The sequence below is a fragment of the Brachypodium distachyon genome, chromosome 1 (assembly GCF_000005505.3).
Source record: "Brachypodium distachyon strain Bd21 chromosome 1, Brachypodium_distachyon_v3.0, whole genome shotgun sequence".
Lineage (NCBI taxonomy): Eukaryota > Viridiplantae > Streptophyta > Magnoliopsida > Poales > Poaceae > Brachypodium > Brachypodium distachyon.
The window spans coordinates 61,847,183-61,871,371 of record NC_016131.3 but is presented as its reverse complement, the minus strand read 5'-3'; the positions used below and the strand labels follow the sequence as shown (position 1 = coordinate 61,871,371).

General features: G+C 47.9%; 4 protein-coding genes and 2 long non-coding RNA genes across 8 annotated transcripts; 3 read left to right on the top strand and 3 right to left on the bottom strand.

Moving 5' to 3' along the window:
* Nucleotides 1-1,377: 1,377 nt before the first annotated feature.
* LOC100843699 (divinyl chlorophyllide a 8-vinyl-reductase, chloroplastic) lies at nucleotides 1,378-7,224 on the bottom strand. Of its 2 annotated transcripts, none has more exons than XM_024462958.1 (2): nucleotides 5,859-7,224; nucleotides 1,378-1,532 (listed from the first exon to the last, which is right to left on the bottom strand). In XM_024462958.1, the coding sequence occupies exon 1, from the start codon at nucleotides 7,124-7,126 to the stop codon at nucleotides 5,915-5,917; it is 1,212 nt and encodes a 403-aa protein (XP_024318726.1). In that variant the 5' UTR covers nucleotides 7,127-7,224; the 3' UTR covers nucleotides 1,378-1,532; nucleotides 5,859-5,914. The 2 variants fall into 2 exon arrangements, with proteins under 2 accessions (XP_024318726.1, XP_024318718.1); XM_024462950.1 differs by lacking the exon at nucleotides 1,378-1,532 and adding an exon at nucleotides 4,109-4,288.
* LOC100828160 (zinc finger protein CONSTANS-LIKE 13) lies at nucleotides 2,892-5,566 on the top strand. Its single transcript, XM_003561586.4, has 4 exons — nucleotides 2,892-3,740; nucleotides 3,859-4,086; nucleotides 4,769-5,067; nucleotides 5,178-5,566. The coding sequence occupies exons 1-4, from the start codon at nucleotides 3,183-3,185 to the stop codon at nucleotides 5,275-5,277; spliced, it is 1,185 nt and encodes a 394-aa protein (XP_003561634.2). The 5' UTR covers nucleotides 2,892-3,182; the 3' UTR covers nucleotides 5,278-5,566.
* A 2,717-nt stretch (nucleotides 7,225-9,941) lies between the features above and the next one.
* On the top strand, nucleotides 9,942-12,036 carry LOC100827852 (inactive beta-amylase 9). The gene is made up of 2 exons (XM_003561585.4): nucleotides 9,942-10,754; nucleotides 10,862-12,036. The coding sequence occupies exons 1-2, from the start codon at nucleotides 10,071-10,073 to the stop codon at nucleotides 11,732-11,734; spliced, it is 1,557 nt and encodes a 518-aa protein (XP_003561633.1). The 5' UTR covers nucleotides 9,942-10,070; the 3' UTR covers nucleotides 11,735-12,036.
* A 365-nt stretch (nucleotides 12,037-12,401) lies between these two features.
* Nucleotides 12,402-16,932, bottom strand: LOC100826481 (tubby-like F-box protein 6). Of its 2 annotated transcripts, none has more exons than XM_003557837.4 (6): nucleotides 15,825-16,932; nucleotides 15,088-15,175; nucleotides 14,844-14,973; nucleotides 14,253-14,432; nucleotides 13,425-13,899; nucleotides 12,402-12,815 (listed from the first exon to the last, which is right to left on the bottom strand). In XM_003557837.4, the coding sequence occupies exons 1-5, from the start codon at nucleotides 16,170-16,172 to the stop codon at nucleotides 13,431-13,433; spliced, it is 1,215 nt and encodes a 404-aa protein (XP_003557885.1). In that variant the 5' UTR covers nucleotides 16,173-16,932; the 3' UTR covers nucleotides 12,402-12,815; nucleotides 13,425-13,430. The 2 variants fall into 2 exon arrangements, with proteins under 2 accessions (XP_003557885.1, XP_024318711.1); XM_024462943.1 differs by lacking the exon at nucleotides 12,402-12,815 and adding an exon at nucleotides 12,840-13,287 and having other exon boundaries at nucleotides 15,825-16,858.
* Nucleotides 16,933-21,298: 4,366 nt separating this feature from the next.
* On the top strand, nucleotides 21,299-22,712 carry LOC112269707. Its single transcript, XR_002961609.1, has 2 exons — nucleotides 21,299-21,780; nucleotides 21,979-22,712. It is a non-coding gene; the product is annotated as an uncharacterized LOC112269707 (long non-coding RNA).
* LOC106865742 lies at nucleotides 21,935-22,551 on the bottom strand. The gene is made up of 2 exons (XR_001405070.2): nucleotides 22,421-22,551; nucleotides 21,935-22,339 (listed from the first exon to the last, which is right to left on the bottom strand). It is a non-coding gene; the product is annotated as an uncharacterized LOC106865742 (long non-coding RNA).
* Nucleotides 22,713-24,189: the final 1,477 nt, after the last annotated feature.

Below are 24,189 nucleotides of genomic sequence, written 5' to 3'. Positions count from 1 at the left end.
CGCCAATTGTCTAAACTAATGTACATGCCCTAATAGGCACAGGAGTTTGCCTGGCTGTTGGAACTGGAGCCAGGCGGTGGTGTCGGACGATGCGTAAAGAGAATCGGTGTTTTCACCGTGGTGGTGCAGGGGAGTACCAAATTATTAATTGAGCATCGAGCGAGAGGCAGGTTCCGCATCATGCGAGGCTTCGGGCCAACGAGCACAAAGTATGGGAGACGTGTGTGGCAGAGCCAACGAACGGAGGACATGGAATGCCAGTGCGTTGCTACGGATTGTCAAACTCATATGCGATTCTTGACTACATATCTCACCGCAGACAAATACAGTAATAATAAAAAATATAATTAGCATGAACACAATAAAATAAAGTTATCATTATCCATGTGATAATAACACTAAATAAATATGTAATTATTATTTTTCTAATGCATTTTAGCAATGTTTGTACATTTTTGGGATGTTGCTTTCACATTTGTTGTCTTGTATGAAAGCATGCAAAACATAAATTTGTTACTCAATGCATAGCCTTGCATGTGTATTATATTAAATTAGAATTCTCTGTTTACTTGGACAATCAACATCTGAATTGAAAACGCAAACCATTCACTTGACTTTGTATATTGTACTTATTTTATAGCACTGGTCATCTTTAACTTCATGTATTTCCTCCGATTCATATTAATTGTTAAAATATTACACTTATTTAGACGCTTTTTAGGAATAGATGGATCGGAGGGAGTATTATATTGTTGTTGTATTTCCTTGAGATAAGCTTCATTGCTATTAGAAAGTAAATCAGGTTTTCTGGATTTATACTTTGTAGTTATAAATTTGTACCTTTCCATTGCAGCTTGCGGAGATGGAAATATGGAAGGCGTTGTCGGCGTACACTTCACTCGCTCAAAAATGCCTATTGAGAAACTAATCCCTTTCAGCAAGATGGCAGCACGCACACGGGCGGGCGGATTTCTGACAGTTTTTCACCCTGTGAAGCATATACGTGACCGGCAGGTAAGCATTGATTTTTTTTCCTTTTTTAATTTATTACAGCCAACATTGATAGATCCAAAGAGCTTTCTCTCCACCCGAAAAAAAGAAGAGCTTTCTCTCCAACAGATTAACGTTTCGTGCTGGCTGGGTTGGGCCTGCTGGGCCAATGCAGGGGAAGCCCACCATGGACCTTGTACCTGTTAGATGGGGAAACAGACGGGTTTGGCTTTTTTTTAGAAGGAGCTATGCTCCCGCTTTCATTAAGGAAATCGAACTACAGAGGTTTCGGTTATGAGGTTCAAGGTCTTGGCCTTCAGCAACATAAAGACAGGAAATAAAATGTAGTCAGGTTGGATCACATGGCATCACATGCCACCCGAAGTCTGCATCTCAAAACGGAAACAGAAACTGTCAATCATTTCATTCCCCAGTCTTCTTTGATACAGGCCCCAACCATAACCATGTCGTGAACTGAGTACTTCCAGCGCCAACTAGAAGAGCTGTGCCCCTGAAAGTAACTTCTCCTTCTCGCTAGATTTCTGCAGACCCGCCCCATAAAAGAAACACAATATTAGAAGGGTCTTTAGGATAATTTCCTTGAAAACAAGTTTCGTTTCTTGTTTTCCAAATTGTCCAACTTAAAGCAGATACCAACAGCAATTAGTCTCCTATATCTATGTGGAAAACCATAAATCCAATCACATTTGCTTCATGGAGGAGGGTATTTTGCTGAAACCAAACATATAGCTCACCACCCCCAAAGAAACTTAGCAACAGAACAAAGTAAGAATAAATGATCTACAGTTTCATCTAAGTTGCAAAAATTACATTTACTTGGCCCTCTCCAACCTCTATGCAGCAGGTTGTCTCTCGTCAAAATACTGTTTCTCACTACTAAGACGGGTTTGGCTTTTATCGATCAGGGCGGACGCACGCGCACGGGCTACCTTTGTGGTTTTTTTCCGGTGGCATGTTGCTCGTAATTTTGATGAAAAGACCTACGGACGTGCGCCATCACCACCGTTTGTAATTTAATACCCCCTCCGTTTCATAATTCTTGTCTCAAATTTGCCCAAAAATGGATGTATCTATTCTTAAAAAGTGTCTAGATACATGTAAGATTTCAAGAAGAATTATGAAACAGAGGTACTCCCTCCGATCTTAAATTGTTGTCGAAATATTACATCTATCTATCTAGACGTTTTTTAATAATAGATACATCCATATTTAGGCAAATTTGAGTCAAGAATTTAGGATCAGAGGTAGTAATATATAGTAATAGATAATTGATTTTGCAATAGCACCGCACGGTTTTTTTTTTTAGACAACTGCTCGGGGTATTTGGAGAATCTGATGGTGCCTGTTGGTGCTGTGACCGTGTGAACCGGCAAGGTTCTATTTGGAGAATCTGGTGGACCGGTGGGTAGGCAAGAAAAAGAATTACGTGGGCGTGTGATGGGTCGGGCTTCTGCGCGAGTGGACCTGGGCCGGTTAAGTCTGGACTCTGGAGGCAGCGACAGCACTCAGCGCATTACCTCAGCCTATACGTCATGGTCCCGTTCGGACCCGTCCAAGCCATCCCTTTCCGCCAACGGCCGCATCTGCTGTCGGCTCGTGCCCAGATCTCGTGAGACAACTCAGCCAAACCTCCAGCGTCCGTGCGCCCCACCTGCCCTTTCCCACTCGCCGTCGAACGAACCACGGAGAAGCTGCTGCGTCGGGCGCTTTTGTCCGAACGTCGACGCGATCGACGAGACTCCCGGTCCAACACATGGCCCAGTGGCCCAAAGGCTGACGAGCCCTCGCGGCAAGCTAGCACCGCTCCACGTAGCCGAGCTCACAGCACACACACACGCAGGAGCAAGTATGGAAATATCGGACCGAGCTAGCTAGCTCGCTCTAGATACCCGGAGGCGGACACCTCGTTTTCGAATCGTCTCTTTCGCAATTCACGACGCATGCTCTCGCGCTTCTTCTAGCTCTCCTAGTACCTTCTTTTCCCCCAAGCAACCAAGCGGTGTATGCACGCATTATCCCCTTCGCCTCTTCTTCCGTCTCTCCCCTCTCTTCTTCTTCTCCTTCTTCAGCTATCGGGTCAGTAGCAGTGTACCAGGAGTACCGGCCACCAACCACACAAGCTCATCTCCAAGGAACGAAGCTTTATTTCCCCCACGGACTGGTCCGATCGGATGGGTCAAGACGAGCGGCAGGATCGAGAAGTGGCACCGCAGGCACAGATGGAGCAGGAGGAGCGCCAGGGGCCGGAGACGGCGGCCCACGAGGCGATCTTCTCCTGCGACTACTGCAGCGGCGCCCGCGCCGTGGTCTACTGCCGCGCCGACAGCGCCAGGCTCTGCCTGCCATGCGACCGCCACGTGCACGCCGCCAACGCCGTCTGCTCCCGCCATGCGCGCGCCCCGCTCTGCGCCGCCTGCAGCGCCGCCGGGGCCGTCTTCCGCAGCGGCGCCACCGCCTTATTCCTCTGCTCCAACTGCGACTTCGGGAGGAACCGCGAAGGCGAGCAGCCGCCGCTCCACGACCGCTGCACGGTCCAGGCCTACACGGGCCGGCCCTCGGCCCACGACCTCGCCGCGCTCCTCGGGGTCCCCGACTTCGAGAAGCCGCCGGCCGACCAGGGTTGGTGGACCATCTGGGAGGAGCCCCAGGTGTTCAGCCTCCAGGATCTCATCGTGCCCACCACTTCCTGCCATGGATTCCAGCCCCTCGTCACGCCCTCGTCCCCCAAGGTACCTCCTGCTCACTTTACTGTCCACCGTCTGGCAAAATTCACCAATTTCCTTGTTTTTGCTTTTATCTTTCCGGCCTGACTCGGCTTGATTGTTAATTATCTTTCTGATGCAAAAGAACCAGGGCTCGCCGGACGGAAAGACGAACGAGGAGGTCATACGACAGCTGCGCGAGCTTGCCGAGGCCGACGGCGGGGCCGTGCAGATAGCGCCTCGGGAGGAGGCAGAGCAGGGTGCCCATCAGTTGCCATCGTGGGAGCCGTCAGAGCACATCACTGGAAGTGGAAATTTTGCCACGGAGAACAGCCATGAAGTTCTTGCAACCATGCCGACCCCTGGTTATGAGGTTAAATCCACATCCTTCAGTCTATCTTCAGAATCTCCTCTGCTGTTTATAAACTGTGGATCTTTCACTGCAATTACTCATGAACCAATAAGACATTTGGTACAGGGGTTGACTGAAACTTGTGCTTAGACAATTGATAGTGTCTGCAACGTTTCTGCTTGAACGGCAGAAACTAGAGAAATTGAGATATTCTCCATCATATCTGACAAAGATATTCGTAGCAAGATTTTAGTCATAACTATCTCGAGGTGATGAGGCATATGTTCTGAAGTGTAAGTGTGTACAGCTCAGTATACATCTCTTGGCGTTAGAATACTCTAGTCAAGAATCTCCCAAATTCACCTTCAATATGCAGTACAAGAATACTATGATTTGCTACGGATCTGCTGATTCATAGCTGAATTACTGATATACTGAATCAGGGAAACAGAATCCTAATGCCCTTCCTTCTAAGGAAAGTAGTAGTACTATGTGAGAGGTGCTGTAGTAAAACTTAGTCATGAAAATGAAGACTGTCCAGTTCTCTGGTATAACAGCTAAAAGCTCTGAAGAACATACACAAAACCAGTAAATCTGCACAAGTTTTCTATTGTTGTTTTGTTTTGCTGCATATAGTGCTTATTTGGTGATAGATTACCATGCTAGAGCGATCGATTAACATGTTAGTTTATCTGGCTCGCAGAATGGTGGATGGAACAACAACAGCAATTATCATGCCCTAAATGATGTATGCAAGAACGAGTACGAACATGAGCAGGCTCCGGTTGGATCAGCTGAAGCATGCTTATCATCATTTGTTCAGATGTCGGAACTTTGCCCCAGCATGAGCAATGGTAGCACCAGGGATGACAGCCAGCAGGCCAATCTTGGCATTGGCATGTCAATGCAAACTTTCCCCAAAAGGGGTGGCTTTGATGTTGTTGCTGGCCCTGATCGGGACATTGTCATTTCCCGCTATAAAGAAAAGAGGAGGACAAGAAGGTAAGATTTTGGCTATGGCATGGCAAATGTATTTTTATGAAATTTTCTTGGTAAGGATCAGTTTGGATTCACAAATATTACTGCATCCATAACTGTATTTCAATTTGCAGATTCGACAAACAGGTCCGGTATGAGTCCCGCAAAGCTCGTGCCGACAGCAGGCTGAGGATCAAGGGGCGTTTTGCCAAGGCAAATCAGATTAACCCTTGATCTTGCAGTATACTATTATGCATCTTGGACCAAAGGAGGAACGCTAATTAGGAGAGAGTGCAGATAATACAAAAAGGCGTCAACATTTTGTTTGCCTTCAGTGTGGCAGATGATAGCTCATATACAAACTTGATAATGTATATCGCCTACATATGGCTACGCTATGTCGAGGAGAGTTGTTTTATTGCAACCTTTGTATATAGTCTTGAAGCTATGAACTCTATGAAGTCAGTGTTACTATTTACAGGCAAATTATAGTCATTATGGTATCTTGGCATGGTTTTTATGATTTTTTTGTCACTGTTTAGTGTAGGGTTGAGTAAATCATTTTCATGCATGGTATTTGGTTATGAAATCTTCGAAGCAACTATTGATGGCTGGATTACATTTTCATTACTCCCCAGCTATGAGACACTGTCTGGTTTATACCAGGAATTATGTAACGATGATGAAATTGTAAATCATCTTGATCTATTAATGATCTCAGATAGCGAAACTTATCCACCTTCAAATTAGACAATGCCTTGTATGTTACAGTTGAGCTAATTGTGTTGGAAACATGACCAGGGTAAAAGCCTCACCTTTGTACACTCTCGCCCTGAATTTACAAGCCCTGGAAACTGGCAAGCACACAGGCTTAGAAGATGGTCTGCTCACCGAGCTCCTGCCCTGCCATTCCTTCCCTTATCACCTTATCGAAGAACTGCTCGAGCGTGTCTGTGCCATAGCTCGGTGTCTTCTCGTCGCTATACTCCCCGGTCTCCGGGTCCAGCACCAGCATGCTCTCCGATGCGTAGTACCTCCCGATCTTGCCAAACTCTGCCGCGTCCTCCAAGCCAGGGAACACCTTGGCCAGTCCATCGAGCACCCAGATGACACCATCCATGATCTGAATTGGCACCTTGATGAACTTGGGCTCGCGCCCCAGGAGCCTGAACAGCATCTCCCCTTGCTCCATAGGGGTGAGAGCTTTCCCCGGCCCTCCAATTGGGAGTACCTTGTTGGCCTTATCCTCGTCGAAGATGCAGTTTGCTATGAAGGCAGCGAGGTCCTCCTCGCTGATGGGTTTACAGGCACAGAGCTTGCCGTCGCCGAACATGACGTAGGGCTGGCCCTTCTTGACGGTCTCGACCTGGCCACCGAGGCTCTTGAAGAAGGCGGTGGGGCGGACGATGCTGTAGGTGAAGGCGGGGTCCCGGGCCGCCTCGGCGGCGAGCTCGTCCTCGAACTTGAGCTTGGCGCGCTGGAACTCGAGTAGCGGCTTCTGGACGCAGACCGCCGAGAGGAGGACGAAGTGGGCGGCGCCCAGGCTGCGGGAGGCCTGGAGGGTGTGGAGCGTTGCGCGGTAGTCGACGCGCCACGAGTCCTGCACACCGCCGCCGCGGCTGGCGAGGCAGCAAACCGCGGCGTGGACTGGGCCGTACTCGGAGAGGTCGGCGAGGAGCGCGGCCGGGTCGGTGACGTCGGAGAAGACGACGCGGGCGGGGGCGAGGTCCGCGACGACCTCCTCGGGGGAGTTTCGGCCGCGCAATCCGCTGCGGGGGCGTGCGACGGCGAGGACGCGATGCCCGCGGCGGAGCAGCTCGCGGACGACGAAGCGGCCGATGTAGCCCGTGGCGCCGGTGACGAGGACGGTGGTCTCGGAGGGGAGCAGGGAGCGGAAGGGCTGGGCCGCGGCCAGGGAGGGCACGGGCGGAGGCGGCGCGGAGGACGCGAGGAGACGGCCTCGTCGGCGGCAGGGCTTGGTGGTGGTGGAGAAGGAGAGGAACTGGGAAGTGAGGCGAGGAGCGGAGGTGGAGGCGGGGGCCGTGGTGGCGGGGAGGCGAGAGAAGAGGAGGAGGGCGGCCATCGTGCTCGACGAAATGCGCGGGGAGTAGGGGTGTCGAGTGTGGGGGGAAGCCGGCGAGCGTTTGTGGTGGTTGGCGGCCTGGCGGGGCGAGGCAATCCGGGCGTGAGTCGTGAGTTCGTGACTAATGATTGGTTTCAGCCAACGTTGAGACTGGGCTCAATTTTTCTCGGCCCACGGGCCCAACTTTCTCTGCTTGTAGCCCATCCTCTAGAAGCAATAAAGCTGGACGCACCCTCTGGCCTCCGCCGCAGTTGGAACCCTAACCTAAAATCTCGCCGTGAGGAGCCGCCATTCATTTCGCGGATTTGGCTCTCTTTGTGATTCCCTTTGGGATTTCGATCCTTCCGAGTTCATCTCTTCGGGGATTTCCGCTTCTTTTTTCCTTTGAAGTTATTTTGATTCCTTTCTGTTCGTGATCGTTTCAAAGAGGCATAATCTCACGCACCCATGTTGCACGATCCTTGTTTTTGCTTCTTCTGGAAGGGGGGCTCGTATAGTTCTCTGTTCATAGAGTTGAGCTGAGATGCATTGGCCGGTGATGACAGCTTTTGATGTGTGAGCCTCGGTAGCAATTGTGCGCATCGGGTAAGTGTTACCCGTGTTACCGATGGCAAAGATCAATGTGCTAATGCTAATCTGAGGCCAAATTATCTCTCTAACTCTGTTGCTCCTTAATCCGAACAAATTTCTACGGGGGTGGGTGAAAATTTTGACTTGACGATGGATCAATGATTCGATGTATGATCTTGAGACTCAAGAACACCTTGCTCTGCAAATTTCAAATCAGCACGCAGCTTAATAAATTGTCACTTCTAAATGATGAATAGCTGTAATTTTCTTCTGTGGGGGAATTTAGAGATAATCAGCGAACGCAGATCTAAAGGACACAGCCAAGAATTTTGAGGCAATTAGCGAAGCCAGATCTAAAAGGACACAAACTCAATAAAACTCAAATGAAAACGGGAACATAGAGGTACTAACAATCCGAACACAATAGCTAGTGAAATATGTTAGAACTAAATTGTCTATCTTCTTTTCATCAGCTCGGCCTTTTGGTTCAGATTGCTAGCGCATGCAGTTCAATATGGTATCGTAAACAAACGTGTGTTGAAGTAAATTGTCTAACTTTTTTCCATCAGTTCAGTCTTTTGGTTCAGATGGCTAGCACATGCAATTCAATAAAATATATAAAAGTTGTAACTCCTAAAAACACTACCTAGTTGGACAATACAAAACAAGAGAACTACCATCGCAAAAATGGTATCTGGCATGTCTTCGACGTCATCGAAGGGCAGACTACCGTCGAGTCGACACCAGTTGCACAATCTCCACCCACTTGGTCGGCGGCCGAGAGGATCCGAGCACCAACAAGTCAACGAGTGTTGTTATCCAATACATCTAGTCGAAAGGTATCATACATCAAGATTACGCCGCGGACATCAATCTCACTGGTTGTACAGAATATGCCATCACTACGAGTTTGTCCAACACCATCAATCGAAGGGCGCAACGACACCGAGGCAAAACTCAATACTTATGGTCGATTCTTCAGATAAGGGAGGCAAAACGAAACCTCCTCCAATTGGGAACAAGACTGGTTGAACAGATTGCTAAAAAGGTCTCCCAGTCAGCGAGATGATTCAAAGGTGAATTGCTCTGTGATTTTTTGGAAGGTTTTATGCTGCCTTTTGAGGTTGTCGACCTGCTGGAGCGATGTTGTTACAGGGGGTATGGGAAGATTCCAGCTCAAGACAGGGCGTTTGATCTACTCTAGAGCTTCAATAGGTTTCTGCTCGTTGTAGTTTCATTCAATCAGTTCTGTTTTGTGTAGACTGTTGTATGTCCCATTTTTTTGGTGTATCAGACTTGGACCTGTTAAAAGTATGTACAATACAAAGTGTTCGAGATAGTGTTATAAAATTAAATCGGTTTATTCTGATACACCAGTGCTAATTTCTATCCCAATGGTGTCTAATTTTATAAAGCAAAAGCTAGTGGTCGAAAAAAAAACGGTTTACTACGTGTAAACATCTCCTTAAGCAACTTGCACATGCTCTAGATACTCCTTATGATAGAAATCGGAGAGGGGGCTCTTTAAAAATAGAATAAAACAATGGCTCCAAAGCGATGGAAATGAACACCACATGGTGTCCTTGGCCGAGCAAGGAAGCATTATGTCCTCGACGGTCAACATAACAATTTCTAACCAAGCGTTACCGAATCAATGAACTCCGACCACTGCTTGCCGCCTTCGAACAATTTACAAGTTTCAAAACAAGAAAACAAACCGCAACTCAAAACCCAGCCACGAACTGGATCCCAAAAATCGGGTGGCGCCTGCGGAATGTTACGGCGTCAGCCACACGCCTTCCTGTTTCTCCCCCGCCACCCGCTTCCTTACACACGTACAGACCCCACATGTCAGCTTCACGGTTCACACAAACCCTCCCTGCGACTGACAAGCGTAGCCCCACGCGTCAGCTCTCCCGTCTCCCGCCGCCGACCAGTGCAGATCTATCTCGCGGGCACGCCGCCTGCCTGCGTGGCACATGGGCATTCCGACGTGCCAGCTTATCCACAAGCTTAAACGGTTACTGTACGTACGCGCACAAACGGCGACGTGCCCCACGTCCCACGCCACGCATCATCCTGGAAGGAATCACATGGCCTGTATGATAGGCCCACCCGTCATCGACTGGATAAGACCTGCCCCCTTGAACTCTACTCGTACTGTTCCGGCGGCTGATCCCGTGCCACGTGGGCGCGCTGTTCTTCTTTGTTTCTTCCGACCACCGCGAACATAAATACGCGGGAAAACCCGAAACGGAGACTTCACAACTCCTGGTGCCAGTACCAAGCAGCAGTACAGCCACAAGCAAAGTCCCAAACCCAAGCAAAAGCAAAAGACCGTGTCGCAGTCAGGTTGATCCGATCAGCAGCAGCCATGGAAGCGGTGCTGATGCAGCAGCAGGCAGCTGTTCTGGCGAGACGCCGGTGCGTACGGTGGGCGGCACCGGCCGGGAACCGGCTGGCCGTCGTCCGGCTCGGCATGGCACGGCGCGCCAGTTGGGCCGTCCGGGCAAGATCGGGCCTGCTAGCGAGGGCCCACCTCGTCGCCGAGCGGCGCAGCAAGGAGACAGCCGGTGAGGAGGAGGAGGAAGAGGACGCGCGGGCGACGAGGCTGTTCGTGGGCCTCCCCGCGGACGTGGTGACCGACGGCAAGGCTTTGAAGTGCTCCAGGGCCGTCAAGGCCGGGCTGCGCGCGCTCAAGCTGCTCGGCGTCGACGGCGTCGAGCTGCCGGTGTCCTGGGCCGTCGTGCAGCCCGGATCGGACGACGACGGCCACCAGTTCGAGTGGGCCGGGTACCTCGCCGTCGCCGGCATGGTCCGCGACGCTGGGCTGGGCCTCCGCGTCTCGTTCCTCACCCACGGCGCCGCGCTCCCCGGCTGGGCCGCCGATGCCGACATCCTCTTGGCCGACCGCTCCGGGAACCGCCACGAGGGATGTCTCTCCTTCGCCGTCGACGAGCTTCCCGTGCTCGCGGGCAAATCGCCGATCGAGGCGTACGAGGCCTTCTTCCGCAGCTTCGCGGATGCCTTCCACGGCTTCTTGGGCTCTACTATTACGGTAAGGCAAAAACCTGAGGACGCGTCGTGTTACTCAGTTTCGATTTGCGCCACAAATTACAAGTGACTGTTCTTCAATTCTTATTCTTATTCTTGGATTCTATACAGGATGTGACCGTGAGCCTGGGACCAAACGGCGAGCTCCGGTACCCGTCGTACCCGCCGCCTGGAAGCGATTGCGCCGTCGAGGACGCATACTTGGGCGTTGGCGAGTTCCAGTGCTACGACAAGCACATGCTCGCGCGGCTGAAACTGCACGCCGACTCGTCGGGGCAGCCGCTGTGGGGCCTGTCGGGCCCGCACGACGCCCCGGGGTACGGCGACGCGTCCCCAGAGTCCACGGGCTTCTTCAGGGAGCAGCACACCGGCGCGTACGGGGCCTTCTTCCTGTCGTGGTACGCCGGGGAGCTGCTGGCGCACGGCGACCGCGTCCTAGCCGCGGCGTCCAGGGCGTTCCGCGGCGCGCCGGTCGAGATGTCAGCCAAGGTGCCGTTCTTCCATCACTCCGGGTCGACGCGCCTAGCGGCGGAGGCCACCGCCGGGCTGTACGGCGGGTACGGCCCGGTCGCCGAGATGTTCGCGCGGCACGCGTGCACGGCCATCGTGTCCGTGGCCGGCATGCCGGACGCAGAGGCGGGTGAGGTCCTGGCGCGGATCAAGGACGCCTGCACGGAGCGCGGCGCGCGGTTCGCGTGCGAGAGCGCGTCGGTGGCCGCGGCTGATGCCGATCCCGGCGTCTGGGGCGCCCTGCTGAATGCTGACAGAACCCGGCCGTGCCACTTCACGTACCAGCGGATGGGCGCGGAGTTCTTCTCGCCGGACCACTGGCCGCTGTTCGTGCAGTTTGCGCACGCGCTGGAGTCGTCGTCACCCGAGGAGACGCACGAGGACGACCTGCCGGGCGATGGGGACGGCTTCCGGCTGGCCGCTCCGTCTGGCCACGCGGCGCAGGGCACCGTGAAAGAGCCGCAAACAGCTTGACAAGCCTACTGTTCCGCCTCGTTGTAGATATGATATACCATATGGGCGGCACCGGTATATTTGTCCTCCATTGTGTAGAATTCTGCAGTAAATTCCTGAGAGTGGTGACAGCTGTCGTGTATAGCTGCATATAGCGGGGTTGAAGAGTTGAATGTCCTCCTATTTTTCTTCAGATTGTATCATCATCGTGATAATGATGATGATGGGTTGGTCTTGCGTCCAGAAGTTGTACGATGTGATGTTGCCCCCACGAATCAATGTGAGGTATCCCGCCCAATAATCTGAGGTGTTAACATGCGAAATGATAGTGATCATTGCATAATTTTCTTGGAATCTGCTTGATTAGCTCGCGAAAGACAAGATTGGAAAATAAGGTAGGTGTGCCGTCCCTTCTCTACCCTCTCGATTGACATAGACGACGCGGGATAACCAGCGACGTGAAAGAGAAGAGGTAGCTCGTTTGGTGCTCCGAGTCTACGGGGTTACGACTTCCGGATGGTTTTTCCTCTATTCGCGAAGGGGTTTAGGGAAGGTCGTCCGTATTATGCCTACCAGTAAAGTATCTCCAATGTTGTCAATTTACAGTTTTACACATCCACCATGAAACATTGCAACTCAAACTTGTTTACTACTCCTAGGTGATAACACGACCGACCGAACAGGCACGTACATGAACCACGCATCTGATTTGCAACGCACTGAACATGCACTTGTAAGTTGTAACACAGGAATTTACTCTTAAATCTCATCACGAACCCATCCCTGGAAGCTAACCCAATTGCAAGTTGCAACGTTGGCTCACTCTTTTATAAACTCATCAAGCGACAAACTATCTTTGGCCATGGCCACACAACGCAAGCCTGCACCACTCCGGGGAAAAGACTCTAATCTTTCAATTGCCGGCACCGGCAAAGAATGTACTCCGTATATTAATCAGAAAGGAAAATAAACTGAAATAGCTATGTACACCGACCGCAGCACCACTCCAAGGGATGGTACGTTTACCCAATCCTTCAGCTTCAGCATTACTTCTTCCTTCAGCTTCAGCATCACTCCAAGGGATGGCAATGTTTTCCAGAACCTGCAGGTACACGAGGCTCAAGGATTCATCAAGATGCACACTGAAATTCAAATTCTGGTTGTGTGTTGCTGCAGTAGCAGTAGTATTCCAGGCTACCAGCAGCCTACAAGGTGCTTTCAAAGCTGTTTTCAAAGCTGTAGCTTCAGCATCATATATTAACTATAAGAAATCGCATGTTATAGTAGTTCACACAACATGCTTTCAGTAAACAGATGTACAAGTACTAGCCACTACAGGGCAAACACCCATCGACTGTTCACTGTTGGTATCTACTCACTCTGCGGCGTAATATATGAACAGATGAGCTCAGATGGACTTGGATAGTTGGATATAGGTAGACGTCCTGGAGACCCTAACAGCCAGGTAAGATGTCTGTTCCTGTTCAACTGTCACTATCCTACTGACTGGAGTCCGGGGAGTAACTATGAAGCAGCTTTATCCTACTGTCTCCAGGGAGTAAATTTGAATTAAGCTGCTAAAAAAATGTCAGGCGTTACGGACGGATATCTGGATAGAAGCCAGCTCTAGGTTTACAGTGTATCTAGCAGAGTAACCAGCCATGTTAGGTGTGCAGGTAATACTAATGCGGAAAAAGGAAAGAAATAATACCTTGTCTCATTCACAAGCAATTTTGGTATCAAAACTGCTCAGACAGATCGCAAATGATTGAAATGCTGATATCGGGTAGCGGTAGTCCATGGTGAACAAGTCTTTGCCTATCTTTCCAAACTGGAGAATCACCTTGTCATGCTCCTGGTTAGCTGGTCCATTGTCGTCCGAAGCCACCAGCTGAAAGTTTTTTACCGAGGCAACGGTCACCCGTCCACGGAAATTGAGGCACCAACATTGCAGTTGTTCATGCCACCTGGGAGACTTGTTCTTGAGCACCAATTTCTCTTCCATCTGAGTGGGTAGCTGGGAAGCTGTACTGTCTATCCGAGCAGATTTAGATCTGAAGAATGGAATTGACGGGAAAGAGTCGAGGTTACTACGAGGGAATTCAGTCTGCGTTGGAGCTTTCCCTCCTTCTTCAACAGCTGATGCGGGGATAGAATTCATAACACAGTTCATCCTTCTTGGACCTCTACAACAATAAGCAACAGCACAATGAGCGATGTCCTTTCAGCTCACATACTATTGGAGCACTTTAATACAGTTTTAGCATTCAGTGTCAATAGAGATATGCATTTACATAGTTTTAGGTCACACATTGTCAACTAAATCTAAACTGCTCAGGCAGTTCTGTGACACTATCACCAGTTTAATCAGCAGAGGTCAATTATCTATAAATGCAGTTGCAATCATCACTACCAAAGTTCTATCCACTCAAAGTTAGTTCAGATATTATGAGCTTGTTACCAATCAAGTGTTAATTTGTATGCTTACCAAAACAAAATATTAGATCTAATTAAGTCGGCATAGAGTGAATTGCCATACCTGGAGCCCAAAACATTCAATTCATAAGAAATATGTGAAACTGGATAATTTCCAGCAGGAACTCTTGGGGAGACCCGATTCAAACCAATCACACGTGCAGATCGACTCTTCGAGACAACAGCTCCGTCATAAGGAGGATGGGCATCATAGACAGTAAACTTTGTTCCCAGAAAATTTGACCTGTTATAAAAGTAGTTGGTTAGTTCATTTTTATATTGTTATTGCGGAATACATTTCACCATAAAAATAATTCAGGCAACAACAAAGACAAAATTGCTTTCAAGTGAATGCTCCTGGCAAGCAAATGGTCCTGATATAAAAACACATAGGGTTCAGTGTGATATCCTAAGACCAGTTGATGCTTGGTATTACCTTTACACAATTAATGGAAAAAAACGCAGATAGCACACTACTTATTTTAACAGAGTTTAAGTTGTACTTCCCAAATGTCCAAGAAAGAATGAAAATACTGCAGACAACTTTAGCTGAACAACCTAGAGTAGAACTAAATGGCCTTGCTTGCATAGTACTAAAAAAAACTAGAACAAGTTATATCTTTAACTTTTCAGAGATCAAATCAGAAAAAAGGACCTTAGCTTGCCAATATAGGTGCTGCTACCCTTTGACATATCACCCATATCAAGGGAAATGAGGTAGTCTGTGTATGTGGCCTTTCTGCATTTGCGTGCAGCAAGTAAGAACTTCCCATCATCAGCTAGTGCTGCAAAAAGAACCAAAAACCAGTAAGCATATACTATATCCACTCTACGTCAGCATAGCTTAACTTGCTTTGGCCAAGCAGGCTAAGCAAAACAGGGAGGATTAAGTAGCATACCTTCAGTGAGTCCAATATAGAGAGAATATGTCTGAGTAGTCCGATTCCTTCTTATGAAACATCTAAGAGTACCATCCTTTGGGCCAGGCTGCACATTATGGAGATAACGCTATATTTAGTATTGATGCAACATTAAAATAAGATCGTCAAACAAAACTTATTATTCACTGAAGTGGGTTAATATCTACTAAAATGACAAAAGAATATGTCAACCAAAACTGGGATTTAGCGCTAAGCTTGTCAAACACCGCACTTAAAAGGAAAACCATCAAGTACATTTCCTTATCTAACTCGTCACATTTCCTTGATACGTACATAATTGTATGGTGACAAATCTAGTTTGCCCAACAACCCTCTTTAGTCCCCAAACTAAAGAGTTCCTATAAATATGACCAGGAAGACATCCAAAATTACAAGTTTCCCGATATGATAATCCTTATAAAAAAAACCAGATGGTTGGCACCTTCTATGAAAAAGATAGTTCACTGCTTCAAGGTGTAGTCACAGCCTCACAGGAAAACAAAGACTTGAGCAATAATGCAGCATAATGTATGATATGTTCAATCATCACCCTTCGCAGGTTGACTAAAGTATTTCACACAACTACTTACCAGTGAACAGCAGAAATTTTCAAGGAACACTCTTCGAACATAGATGATTCTATCTTTCAGGCAATGAAGCTATAACACAAGAAACAGAAGCAACTACCAGTTAGTACTGCGATGGAAAGAGCGAACCTGCTTGAGCGAGATAGGGAACGTGAGCTTCCCGGAGGCCTCCGGGACGCGCACGACCTCCTTCATGATGCCCCTCCAGGTCCGGCAGACACCCGCGCACGACACCACGTCCCGGCGGGACGGCCAGCAGCCTTCCGAGTCCTCGATCTTCACCAGCACCTCGCGCAGGAGCTCGGGGGGCAGCCGCGTCCAGCAGCTCTGCTGCAGCGCCTCCGCCGGCCCCACGGCGGACGCCCGAGGGGTGTGCCCGGCGCCACGGTGCGACCGGGACGACCGCAGGCCGTGCCTCGAGATGCTCATGCTCCCGAACTCATCCCTCATCTCCTGTATTAGGCTCCTGAAAGACATCCTGCTGCCTTCTCCAGCTCCCCCACCGCCGCTCGCCAAATCAAGCTCCCGATAAATTCGACTGCACGCACCTCTCAGCTTCCAACAGGCAGCAACAAATCTCACACCAACGGTGTCGGGCGAACTAATGGTGCCTTGGAAGTGCCATGGCGTCGCGCATCCTGGAATCCTTGGATTGCCCCAACAAGGGAGGCAACGAACTGAGGTGGAGCCGGCCCCAATTGCCCCGTCTCGGAGCGAAGCAAGATACGGTGCAAGCTCAAGGAACACCACTGACCGGAGAGCAGGAGCACGCGAATGCAATCCACCCAAGGGAAAAAGCGGATAGCAAGCAGGCGACCAACCCGCCTTTCTGTCTACTCGAATCCGCCCCCAAATTGCGCTGCAATTTCTTGGTGTGCGTGTGTGTGTGGAGGAGGACAAGGACAAACAACACCAACAACAGGATGATGATGAAGAAGGCAAGATTCCAATAAAGAGAACGGAAAGGATAAGATGAGAATTGGGATGAGGATTGAGCAGGGGTAGGTGCCTGCGCTGGGGAATTTTTCGGCGATGGGGCGGCCGATGTAGATAGGCGGCGACGGTGGCACGGGAATGGAATCGATCGGGAAATGCTCCTAATTGCGTGGTTATATAAAGGGGGGAAATGGAATTGGAATTGGAATTTGAGAGCTGGCAATGGGATTAGGGTTCCAGCTTCCTCCCAAACGAGGCTGTCTGGCTCTGTCCGAGTGGCTGGCTGGCTGGAAGAGTCATCATCAATCCATATATCCATCCATTACAGGCCACTAACTCATGTCACATTAAATTACTCAATTAATATACTGATTAATGGGCGCATGACATGAGGACATATGATTGTTATTGGAAACGAGACAATTATGTGGCAGGAGCACACTGTCGCCGCGTCACTGTCACGCGAGGGGATGTCAGGATGGCAAGGGAAACATCATTGCCCCAGGCCACCGGTGCATCATTGTTGGCTTCCTTCTTTTGGACTTGAGCCTGAGCTGCCTCGGGTCTGAGGATGGAGTGTTTGGCACTTTGACTCTCCCTGACACACAGGGCAAGCTGAGTGGGATTTTAATATCTGTCATCGAAATGTTACTGTCATCTGCAATGGATGGATCGCACCGCACGCTGGATCAATTGTTCATGGATTTGCGTTTTGCCTCGTCTCTGTTTGTCGAGGACCCACTTATTCACAGGACGAATAGAAAAAAACATGTAATATGAATATAGGATTGTAAAAAAGACATCAAGAGAAGTGGCGGTGCCAAGGTTCACATCGTGATGCTCACATTATGTCGTACGGCTTTTTTACGGTCTTTTCATGAAAAAGACATTAACTTACAGAACATGAATAAAAATCCTATATATGATCAAATTAAGTCAAACTATATGAAAATAAAGTTTAATACTTTCGGTAAAAAAATGTTTAGTACTTCCTCCGATCTTAAATTCTTGTCACAGTTTTGGTTCAAATTTGAACTATTACGACGACAAAATTTTAGGATCGGACAGAGTATTACAATATCATCAAAGCACTATTTTTTGATAGGATTAAAGTACAAAATGATAGCCCTTACCTACTGTTGAGGTGTTGGGCGGTCGAAAGTCCACACGAATAAAACAATTTTTTTTATGAGTTCACTCTCGGACACTTCATCTCAACATTGTGGCCCGACCTTGTACTTTCCCACCACAACCTTTACCATCTCTTTGCTCCTATTTTTCCACATTGTAATCTATCTTCCAAGCTGCAGGCGCGGGAAAAGAGGGGACCACGGGGGAGAATGTCCACCAATGGTGTGTGGCTTAGCTCGCGCCTTCAAACTGTAGTGGCGCCCAAAGTTACTCTCGCCCACAATGTCTTCGGCTGAGAGCCCTAGGATCAGATTACAATAGACGGAGAAAAGTCGTTGACCGGTCAGTGCGTGACATGTAGGTTGCCGACGGTGGCAAGTGGTGGACTGAGAAAATCTCTCTCTCTCTCTCTCTCTCTCTCTCTCTCTCTCTCTCTCTTTCCTCTTTCTTGGGAGACATGAAGATGGTCTTTCGGGGTATCTTCAAACAAGCTGGCTAACGGTGTGCTAATCGATTGCCAGATACATAGACTCGTTATGTTAGATCGTTTTTGTTGGCTTATTTTTGTCTTCACGCTATCGGATTTGTGTAATAAAAATGACTGTATGAATCGATTGATGCCGAGACCGGGGTATTTTCTTTATTGGAAAAAAGAGAGTCTATTTTGTAACTCTTGAGCGAAGAAGCTTCAATTACAAAGATCAGCATGTCACCCGTTGTCCACTAGCCAGTCGCTATAGCCAAATTGTGGTTCCCATGACCCTAAACTAACACCCATGTACGGAGACAGTTCGTACAATGTGCAAATAGACTACTACTCTTTCCGTTCGGAAATAAATGACTTGGAATCGTATAAAAATCTATATAAAACCAAGTCACTTATTTCAGGATGGAAGGAGTATAATATAGAGCAAGCTTCTTTTCAAAAAAATAAAGAAGAGAGCAAGCTTTCTTATATTATCAAGCATCACGTCATTCTTTGCGTAGCCGTAAGAACCAATCTCTTTGTTGTAGGCTCCACCATATAATTTTCACCTGAGCCTATTATTGTTATCCTGTGGTTCCAGTCACAGATCAGCGTATACCACAAGGTCCACAAAGAGCTGAAAGCCAGCTATCGCATAGCCTAGCTACAATTTCATACTCCCCTAGTGTTGCCGTGAACGAACCGACTCGAACGCGCGCACCCGAACACGGCCATGCCGAGCTGCGGATGCGTGCCGGCACAAATTAAGATCGTCGAGAATCGCTGAACGTTGCCAGCACGTTGTGTGGCACAAATTATGCCCACTACTTGCCGTAGTAGTAGTTCCGACAGCCAGTGGCAGTGCGAAGCTGGCTTGTCTGGCCTGCGACCGTGGGCGACGGGACCATTGCACGGGATGGTAAGATCGGGCAAAGTTTCCAAACTAAGCAAGCAGTACTTGCCCAGCCCAGTGACTCGTCGTGTGACCACCCGACTCAAGGCGATGCAGCAGAAAAAACCCTGGGCAGAAAGTCTTTAACTTTTAAGCTCCAAACAGGAAGGCACGAGAACAGGGCCGTACCTAAGAATTCGAAAATGCAAAATGGGACCCTAAAATTAAAAGATGTTACCATTGTCACCAGGACCCTCATCGGTATTAGCATTTGAGGTTTGATTTTCGGAAGTAAATTCAGATTCATTCACAACCAATCTATCAAGAGCACCCTTTTGAGTTTGAGCTGCTGCTTCCAATCTTTGTTTTTTTTCCGCTTTTCATAGCCAGAATCATACCTCCGATTTCTAGAAGACATGATTCCCTGTTTATATATATAAAAAAATCCAAGCTTATCTAGCGATGTAAAAAAAAATTGTTGTCAATTGGCCAATTCCATGTGGGATGAACTCACCTCACCTGCACGTAAGTGTTGCGGCAGACAACGGACGGGCCGGCGAGGCGACAACAGCGGACCGGCGAGGCGGCGACAGGTGCCAGGCAGAGCGCAGTCAGAAGCGATACTTGCGAGTTGTGATGGTGAGATCGATCGGTACCAAGAGACGAGGCGTCGAGGTCTCAAGGACGTGCGGCCGAAGGCCGAAGCGATGAAAGCGTCGTGCGGTTGTGCCCTTCTGCCTTCTTCGTTCCTCATATGGGTGTTTTTTTCTATTGTATTAATTAAGACTAGGTAATTAGTAGTAGTATTAAGGCTACAATTGGGGGGCCCTAATTTTTTGGGGCCCTGAACAGGCGCACCCCCTGCACCTGCGGGCTGCACGAGAACAGCATGGAAACGCCGCGAGCGCTTTCAAGCTCACGACGTACTTACGCAGCCTGCCTCAAAATGGGAAGCCGGGGCTTTCTGCGCTCTCCACATCAAGTGCTTCAAATTCATCGGAACTTCCACGGACCCTACAGTCGATACCTTCACGTATTTTCTCACAAAAGAAAACCTTCATGTCTTAGTAATTACCGCAATAGTTTTTCAAATAAAAAATTTACTGCAATAATCTAGTCCCAGTCCCAGGGTACATTCGCATATCCGGATTTAAAACGAAAGACAAAGGTGTTCTTAATTTCCTTTTGTTAAGTTTTAGAGAAAAAAATGGTTCCCGGATTTTAGGGAGTATTTTTCAACCGTCTACAGAAATCAATATGAAACTAATCTGTTATCATTATTGTTTTTTAGGGGAGCATTTTTTGTTATTGTTGAAGCTCAACCCACCATCTTAATTGGTCATCTCAATCTGATAACGTCTCGCGATGCAATGTCCGTGCAACCGTTGTCGGTTACATACCATTTACATGTATATGTGTGTGTCCGACTGTATTTTACACAGCAAGTCACACATAACTTGTGAGCTAACTGCACAACACCTTAATTTCTTACTGTATCAAATTTCACATGTATATGTTCTACACGCATATTAACTTTTTTTAAATTTGCTGATATGGTTTATCACTAGTAAGTTATGTCCAGGGTTCATATGAATGGACTACTTTCTCCGTTTCTAAATTCTTGTCGTAGTTTTAGTTCATATTTGCACTAAAACGACGACAACAATTTAGGAACAGAGGGAGTAGGTATGTTTGAAAATAGAGATGACTTACAATTCGATGATTTTTTTTTTTGAAAATAACACATGTCGAGTTTTTTAGTGTTCTGTGTGCTTGTAAATTTTTGCACCCTTGTCCTTTTTAGAACATCCAAATTTGTTCCAAGACACAATTTTATCTTTTGGCATGATAATTTTTTAGCCTGCTGAATAAGACTCATGCATATGATATGTTTTATCTTTTAACATGATAATTATTAGTTGGTTAACATCTATCCAGCTCTTGTACGTTCCAGTACACCCCATTAATTGATAGAGACCTTCTTTTTTTCTATAGAGAGAGAAAATTGATGGAGACTCTTGTGTGAGTGTGATTCACACGAAACGGCCAGCTCACCCCGGGCCGCCTGTCCACGTCGCGACCTAAGGCAAATAAATATCTGCACATATATGCACGCGTGTGTTTGTTTTTTAGCGTTGGATGACCTTCTTCTGAATGAATATATGCAAAAATATCTTTGAGATCTTCTCTGTCTTTTATTTTTTTTAGGAAAGATCTTCTCTTAGTCTTAGCTAGACTAGGTTGTAGTACGTGTCTAAGAACTTCTCGAGGATCCTTGGAAGTTCAAAGGTTCCATCCTCCGCTGTCTTTCCTTGAACCGTTGTGGAAGAAAAAGAGAAGCAATGCAAGCATCTGAATAAAAGGGGCAGCAATCTATACGTTTGATGGACAGGAAAAGATGTTCGCAATTGAGTGGTACAGTGCACCTTTTTTTTTACCTTTTTTATGCCGCCGCCTTTTCTTTTCTTGTGGATCAAAAGGAGGACACGCAAAACAGGAGATTGAGAAGAAAAACTACAGTAGATCATATAGAAGTGTGGATATGTAGGTTTTGAGTATCACATTCCTATGGACTACTTGGAAGGGACAAGGTACACCGAGGCCTGATTTCCATTTGATGGCTCAAGCCACTACGAGCTCCTACCTGATCCAGAAAGATGGTTCGTATGCTGTTTGCCTTCCTTTCTACTGTACTCCGTACTTGCCTTCTTTTGTGTGACCTAGTCAACTACTACCTCCGTAGCCTCCTTTCTACTGCCCCGCCCGTTATTAACTGTTAGTGATGTTGTGGTACATCAGTGGCGGGCTCACATCTGCGACCGACACCAATACTAATTTCACGATTTAAAAAAATACAGGCCGGAATGCCGGCCGGAATCGGCAGCTCGCCGCGTCACAAACACACGACATGGACACAAAGCAGATCAAGAACCCTAGCTTGGACAGAAACAAGATCAAGAAATATGGCATTGCTTCACATCGGGGGCGCCAGATCCGACCGCGGGCAGGGTCGGGGGCGCCGGTGCAAGGCCTCCAAGCACTGCTGCTCCATGGTCCTCCGCGGCCGCTGCTGCAGGAGCTCGAGGGAGGAGGACGCGCGCGGGAGGACAAGAGAGGCCAGATCCGGTGGCCTCCGTGCCGGATCCGCGACGGGGTCGTGGCCGGTGGATCCGACGGTGCCGCTGCAGGTCCTCCAAGCGCCGGGCGCCGCTGCTGTTGCTGGAGGAAGGTAGAAGGGGCGGGGCAGTGAGAGACGAAACGGGGGAGAGGGAACGGGGCAGAGGGAGAGGAAGGAGGAACCTGGATCTCGGGCAGAGGGAGGAGGTCGGTCAGTGGGAAAGACGAGAGGAGAGCAGAGAACGAGATGGATGGGAGAGAGGAGATCGTGGGGTGAATAAGAGAGGAGAGAGAGAGAGCAGGATGTGTACACGTCATTGATCCATGCGTTGTGCTCTTCCACCAATAGCGCGCGTGCATTCCGTTTTTTTGTTTCTTTGGGCTACGCAGCATCAGTAGTGGCTTTTTTTTCCAAAGCCAACACTGATGAGTCTGGTACTTTATTTATTAGCTAACACATCATATTATTGTTCCATCATGTTAAGCAAGAAAAAAATAAAACTTTACCAAAAGAATTACATTTTCTGATTTTTTTATGAATTAATTGTGATTTTTTCAATCTTCAAATGTCTCCCGGGCACATCAGTGGCGGGCTCGGATTTAAAACCCGCCACTGATGTGTGTTTTTGTGAATTTTGTTATTTTTCACATCGAACCATTAGTGACGGGCCTCCCGTGCCCGTCACTGATGAGTGGTCATCATGACGGGTCCTGCGTGCCCGTGAGTGATGAGGCGTCATCAGTGACGGGCGTGGTGCGTCCGTCACTGATGAGTGGTCAACAGTGGCGGGCGTACCACACCTGTCACTGATGATGGTCATCAGTGTCACATATACACTATTTTGTAGTAGTTGCGTACCATATTAAGTGTCAAAATATTACTCCTTCCGTTCCATAATATGAGACACGCACGTATTCCTAAATCATCAATTTGATCAATTAAATATATATTTTTCTTAACAAAAAGTACATCATTAGATTCATTATGAAAAAACTTTGTAATGATATAATTTTTTAATTTATATTTAATTAGCTAAATTGACGATATAGGAATGCGCGCGTGCCTCATATGATGGGAAAGAAGGAGTACATGAATCTAGACGTTTTTTAGGCATAAATACATCCATATTTGGGTAAATTTGAGACACTTAATATGGAACAGAGGGACTAATCAGAAGAAGTACTTGACGCAAAAATGTGATCTCACTAGGACAAGAAAACACGCTACACCACTATCTACAAATCCATGCTCTATGGCTCTATTTACAAATCCATGCTCTCGAGGAATGCTGCTGGTGTGCGCTATGAACAAAGCAAAAAAGTTACTCCGCGCTGCTCCCTCCGTCTCATATTAAGTGACTTTCTGTTACATGTATCTAAACATTTTTAAACATAAATATATCCATATTTAGACAAATTAAAGTCACTTAATATGGAACTGAGGAAGTATGTCTCAAGTTTCAGTTCTCTTTTCGCAAAATAAAATAAAAAATAAATCGGTTCTTCATCTCGCGAAAAATAGTGCATGGGCCACGGCTCATCTCGCGGTGAACAACAGGCCCACATACCAGAAGCGAGTAACAGGCCGGTGGGCCGCTCCACCACTCGAGGGTCGGATGAAACGGCAGCCACACGTGCAGTCATCCCCCAATTAAACGTTAAAAAGGGAATAAATTTCACTGTGTATCCCTAAACGTCCAAAAGCCGATACAAACTATTACTTCCTCCGTTCCATAAAGATTGGCATGGTTTCGAACTAGAGCTAGTTTAAATCGGTGCCAACCTTTATGGCACGGAAGGAGTATGTTTCAAAAATTGACCACTTTATACCCTACGTGGTGTTGCCTTTTCCACTCCATACCCTATTTAGTATTCTCTTTTTTTCAATGCTGTTGATAGCCAGGTAATAAATAAAAATCATTAGGCTTATGTATAATTTGAATTAATAATAA

What these genes read in the sequence shown, in the direction of transcription:
- LOC100828160 (XM_003561586.4), top strand. Translation starts at nt 3,183, where the DNA reads ATGGGTCAAGACGAGCGGCAGGATCGAGAAGTGGCACCGCAGGCACAG. An exon ending in TGCCGACCCCTGGTTATGAG is followed by an intron (nt 4,087 to 4,768) that starts GTTAAATCCACA and finishes TCTGGCTCGCAG; the next exon opens with AATGGTGGATGGAACAACAA. An exon ending in GAAAAGAGGAGGACAAGAAG is followed by an intron (nt 5,068 to 5,177) that starts GTAAGATTTTGG and finishes TTCAATTTGCAG; the next exon opens with ATTCGACAAACAGGTCCGGT.
- LOC100843699 (XM_024462958.1), bottom strand. Translation starts at nt 7,126, where the DNA reads ATGGCCGCCCTCCTCCTCTTCTCTCGCCTCCCCGCCACCACGGCCCCC.
- LOC100827852 (XM_003561585.4), top strand. Translation starts at nt 10,071, where the DNA reads ATGGAAGCGGTGCTGATGCAGCAGCAGGCAGCTGTTCTGGCGAGACGC. An exon ending in TCTTGGGCTCTACTATTACG is followed by an intron (nt 10,755 to 10,861) that starts GTAAGGCAAAAA and finishes GATTCTATACAG; the next exon opens with GATGTGACCGTGAGCCTGGG.
- LOC100826481 (XM_003557837.4), bottom strand. Translation starts at nt 16,172, where the DNA reads ATGTCTTTCAGGAGCCTAATACAGGAGATGAGGGATGAGTTCGGGAGC. An exon ending in ACCTATATTGGCAAGCTAAG is followed by an intron (nt 14,433 to 14,843) that starts GTCCTTTTTTCT and finishes CTTTTATAACAG; the next exon opens with GTCAAATTTTCTGGGAACAA. An exon ending in TTGAATGTTTTGGGCTCCAG is followed by an intron (nt 13,900 to 14,252) that starts GTATGGCAATTC and finishes TTATTGTTGTAG; the next exon opens with AGGTCCAAGAAGGATGAACT.